We start from the raw sequence: 12,652 nt of genomic DNA on the forward strand, positions 1-12,652 counted from the left end.
TTAGCCAATGTCGTTTGAACTGAGCTATCAAAGTGCCTTAGTCTCAGCAGCAATGTGTCAGGGTAAGTAACCACTAACCTTTTTCATAAACAAGCTGTCTTGTCCAGATACTTTTGCGTCGTTTAGCGCCAACTTGCCTAGATCTTTCTGAATACTGAAAAGTAACATTCCATTTTAATAAACTTCTGCATTATTTCAGATTATAAAACGTAATACCTAAAGCATGAATGCTCTGGCATCCTCACACCATAACCTTGACCTTTGGAGCCTGTACTGATATGAGAAGAACTTGACTTTAATAAATTTCTTTTTTTAAGACAAAATATCACAGAAAGTGCATAATAATAGTTTACTGAATCAGTGACCTTGAACTTAAGTATGTAATAGTCTACTGAATCAGTGACCTTAAACTTGACATTTTGTAATGTACATACACAATGGTTTTGAACTTTGACGTGTTGTTATGACGATCTATGAGGCTATGCAGTATTTCCTGGACTGTTATCCTCATGGATGGATCATCCAGCTGTGATAACTGTAGCAAGCCTGTCAGAAACTCCGGATGGAAAGTGTTGGACATGTATATTGTTTTGTAGGTGGCTGCTACCTGGAAAACATCAAAACAAACTCCTTTATACATTTGTATTTCAGAAATAGTATCTTCTTCAACAGAAATGTTTTAAAGAAATATTTTTGAGGACTCATCTGATTTTTTTTTTTTTATCTCAAAGTTTCTCCTTGAATAGAATTATTCAGGTAAAAAATTTTTGTTAAAGAATTTGACTAATGCCACCTCACCTTTTGTAGTGTTTTAAGCAACATCGTCTGTAGCTGGATGTCAATAGATATTCTGTAAAATAAATATCCAATAATAATCATAACAAAATTCAACCATAGCATGGCGTTGTTTTTTCTTTTAACTGCAAATTACAAGTAAAATCTTTCCTTGTACAAATAAAGTTTCACTATAAAAGGACCAACAAGATTTTTAGCTTCCACTCCATACCTATAACTTTTTTTTCATGAAAAAGAACAAGAATAGAATTTACATAAAATCACTGACTGGGGATATATAACCAACATTAATGTATATAGCTTTTAAACTCCTTATTTCATATTTCTAGCAAGTAAGCCAACATCACAAACATTTGGAAGTATTGTCACCATATCTCAAATTGATGCAGAGGTTCCATGTTCAAAGAGTAACCTTGATAAACACTAGTTACAACATACTGGTCAGATCCTTCAGCTGGGTCAGTTGAGTGTAGGAGGTCCTAGGTTCAATTCTTAGCAGAGGTAACTGAATAAATAATGACCTCTGTTACATATATCGTAACTGGATTTCCAGAGAACTGATATTCTATCAAACATCTTTTGTAGCATGATATCATACCCTATTTCTTCTTGGTCCAGTTGTGGAAACTTGCCCATGACAAACATCATTATCTCTATCTTCTGGTAATCAGGAAGATGGTTGGCAAATTCTCCTACAGATAAATTGATTCAAATGAATGTCACTTCTGTACCATCTGGACAATCATCATACACAATATGTAATATATAAATGATTAATTCATTTGAAACTGTCTTTGACTTTGAGTCAGCTGAAGCATTTTGTTATAGTACAAGATATATTTATTAAACAAACAAAAGTTTTTCTCTATTTCTCATGTTATGTAGTTGTTTGAGTTTGATTTCTTAGGAGAAGGAAGGATAAACCGGATGAATTCACTAAAATCCAGTCGAATGAAATAAAAACCATCCCCTGCCACAACATTGGCTGTGATGATAATTTACCTATAACAATAATGATAGCCTCTTCAAATTTCTTCTCCATCTCCCTCGACTTTTCATCCTGACTTTTATTGTCCACCGAGATCCTCAGATGTCGCAGGAGGGTATTGAACACATCTAGCACTGATGGACCTGCAAGGGAGGTAACACTTATTCAATATATCACAAGAATATCACACTTGTATGGAAGGTACCTCCCATGAAAGGAAACAGAGAATAAGGAAAAACTTGATCCTGTGAAGGACTGTCTTGCAGTTTCCTGCCAGCAAAGCAATACTGCAACTTGAATGTATCCAATTTGTGAGCATATGCCTGGCAGGTAAAAGGGTGCCAGTTTGGAGAGAAAGGCAAAACTCTTTAATTGAACCTGCCAACTACAAGCTTACAGTCAGCAACCTCCAGTGTGGCACATCAGGAGATACCTTAATATGCTGTTTTTCAAGAATGCTGTGTTGTCCAAATCAATAAATACATGCAAGGCATTGCATACTATTAGTTAATATATATTTTCATTCCTTTAAACATCAAACTCATTGCTATCTTAAACTTGATAAAACAAATGATGATATCCAGTACAACTGACTGACACATACCACTTCCCAGTGAACCACCAGCAGCAATGAGAACGGAGTGGAAGAGAACATCTATAATGCTGGTCTTGATGGCAGGGTCACTGTTCACACATTTGTCAAGGTGTGACATCAACATCTGTATCACCAGGTAGGCATATTGTTGCTGTGACAATCAAAAGTAAATAAACACACTTAATAACTTAACAGGCATTTCAAAAACATATATGGCTTTTTATGTTTTTGTCTCAGAAATTTGTGATAACAGACACCAACTGGCAAAATCAAAATTGTCGATTCTCTGCCTTTGATCAGGTTAGCAATTGGATATCCAGATACACTTTGGGTATGACCTATATAGTGCTTTTTACAAACTGGTGATAACTAATATACATCTGTCAAAACTGGAAATCACCATTAATCCTACACTCTCTTTTATTTGATAGTTCTAAAATCTGATATGAACAACTAGGTACCAAACAAAAGCTACCTACACAACATAAAGATGATCCCGACAGTTCTGTTTGACAAGTGATTTGGAAGGTCAGACCACAAGGATGACGGAATCAATTAAGATGGATCACAAACAAACGAGGATTCAAAAAGGTAATATATCATACAGAGTTACAGCTTACCTGGACAGAATACATGATGATATTGAAGCACTTATTAGCAAAGTCATTGGGTACCCAGAGTTTGTGGTTGTCCATATGTCTGTAAAACATAAAATGTCCATCTGATAATATGTATGACACATCAAGAGGCTAATCATAACCAGCTGACTAAAATGACTTAAACACCGGGACCAATAACAAGTGTAGTTTACTTCAACCATTTAACCTTGACCAATGATGCACCTAATCAGGTATAGAACTTGATGTTGTCCTACAGCTGTATGGACACACACACACAGGTGGATGCACAGAAAAAGTAATTACCACATACCCCACTCTTTACAAAGGTGTATGTGTATGTGCATGCACACATGTGTGAGTGTGTACATGCATGTGTGTGAGGGTGTGTAGGTGGGTGGGTGTGTATGTATGTGTGTCGGAGAGGAGTGTTATAATAAACATTTATACTCAAAATGATGTGATATTCACAACCACCAATTATACTATTGATATCGTTAAATACAGAACCTGACACATACATAAGGACAGGCCGTAGGACAGTTCTGATGTTTCCGTAGGATCCCCGACACACTAAGTCTCGAAACACCTGCTCCGCAATGTAAGCTGGATGTTCCTCATCTTTAGGACTGTCCATGTCCAGGCACATAAAACTGTAAACAAAACCAGGCCATACAATTAGTAAACAACAACAATTACATAACAGAGAGGGGGACTAACAGAGCAGTTGTAGTAATTCCTTCCAAGATCAAGCGGGAATGCTTCTGAAATGTTGACATCAAAAAGCCTCACTATTTCGGTTAATTATGTACTTTACCCCTTGACTCCAATTATCTACTTTACTCCTTGACTCCGATTACCTACTTTACCCATTGACTCCAAAATAAACCAGATCTCTCTGTGGTTCTGTCTGTTTACTTCTAATAATTCTAAACAAATTATCGATTAAATTCTTAAGGACGGTACCCCTAAACAAAACCCTCAGTCCTCAGGTGGGATAGATCTACATATTACAGAAATAGACCTTACATTATATATGCTGAAAACGTATCCAAAATGGCCATATTAATAGAAAAAACTAGGGAATATGAAATGATTTAATAACTGAGTAAATTTTCTTCTGACATTAAATATCTAAAGGTTTCTTCATGATATTCAAAAATTCAATTATTTCTGTATCTCAGAAATCTTCCCCTGTCTGCATTTCTTTTTAAATTGGTCCTGAACCTATCAAAAATGCTGAAGATACATGAATGCCCCCTAATACATGGATGCCCCCCTAATACATGAATGCCCCCATAATACAGGAATGCCCCCCTAATACATGGATGCCCCCATAATACATGAATGCCCCCTCATACATGAATGCCCCCCTAATACATGAATGCCCCCCTAATACATGGATGCCCCCCTAATACAGGAATGCCCCCCTAATACATGGATGCCCCCCTAATACATGGATGCCCCCCTAACACATGGATGCCCCCATGATACATGGATGCCCCCATAATACAAGAATGCCCCCTAATACATGGATGACCCCCTAATACATGGATGCCCCCCTAATACATGGATGCCCCCATAATACATGGATGCCCCCATAATACATGGATGCCCCCTAATACATGAATGCCCCCATAATACATGAATGCCCCCCTAATACATGAATGCCCCCCTAATACATGGATGCCCCCCTAATACATGGATGCCCCCATGATACATGGATGCCCCCATAATACAAGAATGCCCCCTAATACATGGATGACCCCCTAATACATGGATGCCCCCCTAATACATGGATGCCCCCTAATACATGGATGCCCCCATAATACATGGATGCCCCCTAATACATGAATGCCCCCCTAATACATGAATGCCCCCCTAATACATGGATGCCCCCCTAATACATGGATGCCCCCCTAATACATGGATGCCCCCATGATACATGGATGCCCCCATAATACAAGAATGCCCCCTAATATATGGATGACCCCCTAATACATGGATGCCCCCCTAATACATGGATGCCCCCATGATACATGGATGCCCCCCTAATACATGAATGCCCCCTAATACAGGAATGCCCCCCTAATACATGGATGCCCCCCAATACCTGAATGCCCCTCTAATACAAGAATGCCCCCCAATACATAAATTTCACCATAATTAAATAAATATATGAATGCCCCCTAGTATATGAATGTACCCCTTGTATATGAATGTACCTAGTTTATGAATGTACCCTTAGTATATGAATGTACCCCTAGTAAAGGAATGTACACTTAGTATATGAATGTACCCCTAGTAAAGGAATGTACCCCTAGTATATGAATGTACCCCTAGTAAAGGAATGTACCCTTAGTATATGAATGTACCCCTAGTAAAGGAATGTACACTTAGTATATGAATGTACCCCTAGTAAAGGAATGTACACTTAGTATATGAATGTACCCCTAGTAAAGGAATGTACACTTAGTATATGAATGTACCCCTAGTAAAGGAATGTACCCTTAGTATATGAATGTACCCCTAGTGAAGGAATGTACCCCTAGTATATGTACCCCTAGTAAATGAATGTACCCCTAGTAATATGAATGCACCCACTCCTATGCAAACCAGAATCTGATCAGGTGTAGACGATGTTATGATGCTTTTGGGTAATTATAAACCAAATATGTTAAGAGATTCCCAAGTTCTGGCATAAAGATAAAATGGGAGGGGACATGACACACATCATACGGTGAGAGCATGAAAAAATATCAATCAATCTGGGGTCAGTATAAACAATCTTATGTAATCCAACTCAAGTAAGTAAATAAATAAATAGATATTGCTGATATGTATGTATAACAAATAAACAATCAGCTTCGTAATTAATTAAGATTTATGTCCATGTAAAAATAACAAAGATTCCTATTTCAGAAATTTTTACAGAAAATATTTGACTTACCTTTTATTGTGCATGTTATAGAGAAGAGATGGTACAATTTTGTCCATGTGGACGTCCTCCCAGATATTGACTTGAAGATCATCACTAGCGGTTTTCCTCACAACCCCTTGTAGACCACGCAATCCTGCACTCTGTATTCTACCATAAAAACAACAATATTGGGATGTATGGATTTCAACAACAGGATTCAATAGGAACCTTGTGATACCTAAATATAAAACCTTTTACATATTTCAAATACTGCATTATATGTTAGTTTTAGTAAGGCTTGGATTTGTGAACATTATTTTACCTCATTACATATATTGTATTATTTCTAATCTTATATTATTTTGGTATTGTCATTAAATATTCCAATTTTTATCCCAATGCCTTCGCTTGGATTTCAAACCCGGGACCCCTGTCTGACGCTCAACCGATCAAGCTAAAGAGAAGTTATCTCTAGCCGAGCTGTATATTGCAGCTAGTATTTACCAGGGTTATATACTCCCCCTCCAGGAATTAACTTGTCCTTGAGTTTACGGAGGTTATAGTGATGTTTGTAGCCACTAAGTATTATTCCTAAATCCCTTCATGGGCCACAATTTAACAGACTCAAGAATATTGCTTAGCAATGCCCTGCCAGCACCACTGTAACCTCTGGAAACTTGAGGATGAGTTATTTCATGAAGCAGTTTATAACCCTGGTAAAATACTAGCCACAATATACCACTCAGCTAGTGAGTACTCCTCTGTTACAAAAAATATATTATTTCCAACCACAAACTGGTTTCAAAAACCTTATTGCAGATAAAGTGTTTAATGGAAAATTGAAAAATACTTTCACCTTAGACTTTTTCTTGGTCTTGATTTTCTAATAGGTAATGTACAATTACAGCAATGTCGGCTCATGCTTTTTAATTACAATCAATTTCAAGTTTACCTTGTCCTAGTCTCTTCATTAGGTGTACCACTATGGCACATTGAACTGAACTTGGACACAAAGAAGTCATATCGTCTATGGTAGGATGGCGTGTCTTCTTCTATATTGGTGAATTTTACAAACTGAAACATTACATAAGAAATTATCAGCATCCTTTGTAGAACAATTCTCCTCTCATCCTACCAGAATGAAAACAAATGAAATAATTTTGAATCAAAATTTACTCCTGGTTTTGTTAAAATGTTCTTATAAACAATGTATTGTCCATATTCAAACGTGTAAAATGTCACACCAGACTGTTAACAAGGAAATCTGTGTGATGCATCACGGCATAAAAGTATGGACTTACCGACTGAGTAGCTAAAATCTGCAAATCTGGCTCATCCAACTCTAGGAGCTTTTGGACCATCTTGAGGAAGCTCTCAACGAACAAATTGAGTGAGTGTGAGTGACAGGACACAAGGAGCTGATCGAGGGCATCCATAGCAACAAAAATCAATCTGAAACACAACGCATAATTTGCATTTAGTCTGGGACCTATTCATTTAGTCATGGACTCACTGATTTATATAGGACTAAGTGGTGTAGTCTTACAAATATGTATACTGATTTAGTCACTGATTCAGTCTGGGACACACTAATTTAGTGTAGGTCACAATAATTTAGTCAGCAACACTCAATGATTTAGTCAGCGACACTCAGTGATTTAGTCAGCGACACTCAGTGATTTAGTCAGCGACACTCAGTGATTTAGTCAGGGACACTCAGTGATTTAGTCAGCAACACTCAATGATTTAGTCAGCGACACTCAGTGATTTAGTCAGCGACACTCAGTGATTTAGTCAGCGACACTCAGTGATTTAGTCAGGGACACTCAGTGATTTAGTCAGCGACACTCAATGATTTAGTCAGCGACACTCAATGATTTAGTCTATAACTAACAGATTTTTTCTGGGACTCACTGATTTTGCCTGGTACTACTCACTTGGTCTTGGACTCACTAGTTTAGTACAATACTCAGTCTAGGACTCATCAATTTTGTGTGGGTCTCAATGATATTGTGTAGGACACACTGATCTTTTTCTGGAACACAATGTCTTAAAAATCAATGATCCAGGACTTACTGGTTTAAAAGCCAAAACAATTCAGTTTAATTCTGTGACAAGACAGTGTACTGCCTGGCACAAATTCTTGGACTAAAATACAATTATTAGTAAATTGAATCAACAAGGCTTCTAAGGAGGTTGCTGAAATGAAACATATCCAAAATGAGATAACCAAGTATGGGTAAACCGATTATATTGGAGGATAAGAAATATATCAAATGTCACACTGGAAAGCAAACGATATTACCAGGGTAGTATGTCACACTATACTATAAGATGATAATAAGTCAAGATGACTTTAGGAAAAACATGTTATCAGCAATTATTATCATAACTAGAAATGATGACTAGTAATTCCTTCCCCCTATTCAACAAAAGTTTCAAAGAGGTCTGAAAAAAATTCCTCCAAGAGACCTTCATTTGGTAACCATGGCAACCAAATGCAACTATTTCTTTTTTTCATACCCCTAGACCTATTCATATCAATTTTCAACTTAATCGGATAATATCTTAATTTCATCCAATAAGAAGCCTCCAATGTGTTTCCATGGTAAACCTCTAATATGTCAAATTATGGACTATAAATGGCCATAGCATCTGATCAAATTCAAATAAAATCAATAAAATCCTGCATGCACATTTGCACATCTACACATAGTTCCTAACATCCCTGTGTAGTTTCATTAAAATCAGTCCACAACATTAGAAGCCTGGAGTAGGCCCATTTAATCATGGGTCTTACATGGTTACCACAGCAACAAAAATTTCATCACGCACAATGCTATTTAAAAATAGTTTTTCCAATTTTTATATGTGGTTGATGAAACTCAACATAGATGTTACCAGAGACTCTTAAAACAATGACCATTGTCAGAAATCTAAAACTGAAATTGAATCCTTAACATCATACATAAATATAGTTTATCATTTTAAAAGATCTACAGTGATTTCTTTTATTTTAGCACCTCCACAGTTTGGTGATTTCCAAGTGTGGGCCTATGGGCTAAGTAGTCTAAATCTGACAAAAAGATAGACCTTCCACCTGAAGACCTCCCCTTAGAGGGATGCTTATATGCCAAAGGGCATGCCCCTTCCTTAGGGTTTGTTTCATGATAAGTGTAAACAAAAATAAACCAAATCTCGACCTACCCTATCCTCCTGCGGTGAATGTCACTAGCAAGTTTTTTTTCCAAGTAAGTCCCAATTCTGTCCAGCTTCTCAGGTGAAGATATAGCATAAAATGTGAGTTTGTCCATTTCATTTTTGACAAGTCCGTCCTAAAAAGCAACAATGTGAATAAAAGTTTTTTCATGACAGAAAACATTTTGTCATAAATAAAGACGATATCTGACGTCATTTATATTTGATTCAAACCTAATCTAGAATATAAGGAGTACTACCCGTTGTGGAAAAAGGGAATTTTTGGACTATTTTGAGAAATGGGAAAATCTCTGACAAAATTCAGAATTCAAAAGAGGGATAGTGTAAAGGCATATGAAAAACAAGAAGAAAACGTGAATAAAATATGACAATGTTGGGTTTAATTGATTTTATTTTTCATGATGACATAATTTGAAAATGTATTTAGTAAAACATACCAATTAGCTCTGTTTGCGGGTAAATGTTTCATAATTTAGTGAAACTTCTCAATGTTTTCAATATATTTTCTTGATGGGGAATCTGTTTATATCCCAAGGGGAAAACATACCACTTGGGGAATACTATCCTTTTCTGGCAGTAAAATCTGTCTAGATTAATATCTGTCTGGGTTTATACATCTATCATAAAACAAGAATTTAGGATTTTTTCTAACTGAAATGAACAACAGCCTTTGTCTGCATAAACTGGGAAATTTCTCTAAGGTTATGACCATATTCCGTTTTTATTTCAGAAAATGAGACACTTTATTGCTAGGTGAAACGTCTTTTGTTTTTTCTTTCCTTTCTTTCTTTTTTCAAACAAGGCAATAAATCAAGAAAACACTGTTACAACCTGTTATATTTTCATTGCAATTTTGTAATACTCATATCAAATGACAAGAAATCTTATTTTCCTAGCTCACAGTCTGTATACTTATTTCTAAAAGAAGCAATAACCACAATATGCATGTTAATACTGCTGTGGAAATTTTTATATCAATAAAGTTTGTTGAATTTGTTTCTTGTTTGTTTTGTTTTTTATTTTTTTTTTTTTAATCTAAAATCTAGAGCAATATGTACCCACTTGATGGACAAGTTGTAAAGACGTTTTCCTGATACTGATCAATTGCTAAAAGCATCAAAACAAAGTTCCATTATTTTGATCCTTGATTTTAAATTGTTGAATGATACTTCATATCACCTTTTCTAGTCTTAGTTACCTCTGGGTTAACAGGAAATATGTTGTCGACGAGGCGTTTCCATCTCGGCTTCAGAGCTGAGCAGCAACCACAACAAGCTGCAATGGGAAAAATAACATATCGTTTATTTATTTTACAACGATTACAAAAAATATTTCAACTTACACTAATCACTCCTGTTGACCTGGATGGAAGTGTGTGGGAGTCTAATTGCAGGAGGTAACCGGCAATTTGAAAAAAAATGTTTATCTCTCTTACTGATCTTTCTAAACTAAGGAATGTTTCTATCAAAATTTAAGTGAGAAACGGTGATAACGCAGAAGAGGAGGGGACAATGCTAGTCAGTCAAAACGTGCATAGGTCCCCAACGACAGATACTACATAGATTTTTCGATTTTATGCAGCAGCTAAAAAACACAACCTTGTCATTCACCTTCAGTCTGACAACAGCCCTCTGCTACACCTAACGCATCTCCGTGATAAATCGATGTCGACCTACAAAAATATCACGAATGTCAGCCGGTCCTGAATGCAAGGTATATTTATGCTGAACATACTTATGTAGTTTTTAATTTCTGCACAAACCTGCCATATTGTCGGGTAGCTGGAAGTCACGTCATTTGATATCTGTCTGACTTGTATCCAAATACATAAATATTATTCAAACAATCGAGATCAGACACCTGTCATTTCCTAATCCTCTCGGGCCCAGTAGTCTTACATCGGAACTCTCCTGTCATAAAACAAGAGTTACTTCCCTTTAGTTTATATTAGTATGCTAATTCTAGGTATCACAACACAAAAACAGACCTCTGTTCAATCAGATGTAACTTTTCGATTTGAAACACGCCTTTTGACGTGTGTGTTTTTTAAATTAAAATCGCCATCAAACATTCCCAGAAAAGGGAAGACTTTTTGCCATTTAAAGCATAAATTATCACGCCGGATAATTTTTTATTAATTTTTATTACGGCGCCGTAAGCCATGGAAGGTTTTTGTAAACTTTCATTGAAATCTGTTCAGTAGTTTTCCAGAACAAGTTGAAAATGTTAACACTTTACGACGCACCACGCCGGGCAAAGGGATATCGCAATAGTAACCATTGCACAGCGGAATCACGTTTGAAGTACGAAAGTTATGATTGAATGATCACCGTGAAGATTCTTTCGAAAAGTACCGAAACATCCTCTTTTTTAGGTACCGAAACGACTGTATCCCATCATATGCACGAATTGGTGATTCTTTTTAAACGTAGAAAACGAATAAAATTTCAACTTTTATTTAAGATGCATAACAAAATAACCTCCGACTTCTTGAACCTTTTATTACCATCTCTGATCGACGAAAACAATAGTTATTCTTTGCGTAGTAATACTAACTACAGGATTCTTCTATCTAGATTCTCTTTACCAATTTCCAGCAGGATGATATGAGAACAGTGCTAAAGAGGGGTACGATTGATTTGTATATCTAAAGTTTTGCGTTTGTAATACAAATACATTTTCCTAACAAATTCAATTTTTTATTGTGTGTATCTAGAAGTTCAACGACTATAAAAACTGAGGTTTATTTCTTAATACCTTTCCCTTAAATTTACATAATGTTGACAAAATAGCGGAAAGTCTTCTACATGGAAAGCAGGTTAGACAATACATATAACGCCTGTCAGCATGTCTATAGCTAAGTTTAAAGCACAGAGTGTAAGTTAGATTTCATTATTCTTCTGTATTTTGGTAAGAATTTTGTAAAATAAAATTGCAGTGCAGCTTTAACTACTATGTGTCTAGAGATATCACATTTAATATATGTAGCGAATTAAGTTGGATTAGCCTGACTGTTAGTTCTTTAATATATTTCACAGGAAAAGTCTGTGATTTTTTTAATCTTTATGAAATGAAAACCAGTTGAGTCTTATTACAATTTTTGGTTTAAATCAGGATAAGGTTATTATAGACGGATTCTTGGTAGAGTTTTACTTTATTTTATTCTGATCAGTAACAAGACCAACAAAAAAAAAACAAAACAAAAAACAAAAAAACCGCTTAATCTTGACGCTATGAAACCAACTCTGTCAAAATTCTGAAGTCAATAACCGTATTCAGTCTGTATAGACATATAACTTACCATCCCAGAAACCTTTACTTACTTATACTGTTGAGATAAGTGTTTGTTAATGTCACTTTTTACCTGTGCTGTAATTTGTCCATGATCACTTTATCTTGATTTTAAACAAAAAAAATGTTAGACAAAAGAGCAATGTCGTTGGGTGACTCTCTCAGCCACACATATACAAGCCAGGTGAGCTTAGCTTTGTTTTCTGCGTTTAAATATAAAGAAAATC

At 35.9% G+C, this 12,652-nt stretch overlaps 1 protein-coding gene across 1 annotated transcript in view; it reads right to left on the reverse strand.

The window, feature by feature from the left end:
• LOC132561360 (protein EFR3 homolog B-like) overlaps positions 1–11,002 on the reverse strand; it is a 31,950-nt gene extending 20,948 nt beyond the window's left edge. The window contains exons 1-14 of the mRNA XM_060226084.1: positions 10,897–11,002; positions 10,333–10,409; positions 9,123–9,250; positions 7,217–7,367; positions 6,868–6,989; positions 5,946–6,083; positions 3,517–3,648; positions 2,999–3,077; positions 2,388–2,529; positions 1,798–1,926; positions 1,394–1,487; positions 799–850; positions 435–607; positions 79–154 (exon numbers count right to left, since the gene is read on the reverse strand). Coding sequence (XP_060082067.1) covers positions 79–154; positions 435–607; positions 799–850; positions 1,394–1,487; positions 1,798–1,926; positions 2,388–2,529; positions 2,999–3,077; positions 3,517–3,648; positions 5,946–6,083; positions 6,868–6,989; positions 7,217–7,367; positions 9,123–9,250; positions 10,333–10,409; positions 10,897–10,903 — 1,500 coding nt within the window. The 5' untranslated portion in view covers positions 10,904–11,002. The remainder of the gene's footprint in view (positions 1–78; positions 155–434; positions 608–798; positions 851–1,393; positions 1,488–1,797; positions 1,927–2,387; positions 2,530–2,998; positions 3,078–3,516; positions 3,649–5,945; positions 6,084–6,867; positions 6,990–7,216; positions 7,368–9,122; positions 9,251–10,332; positions 10,410–10,896) is intronic.
• Positions 11,003–12,652: the final 1,650 nt, after the last annotated feature.

The sequence above is a fragment of the Ylistrum balloti genome, unplaced genomic scaffold (assembly GCF_031769215.1).
Source record: "Ylistrum balloti isolate Yb309-2 unplaced genomic scaffold, AGI_CSIRO_Ybal_v1 Utg371196, whole genome shotgun sequence".
In the NCBI taxonomy this organism is placed as follows: domain Eukaryota; kingdom Metazoa; phylum Mollusca; class Bivalvia; order Pectinida; family Pectinidae; genus Ylistrum; species Ylistrum balloti.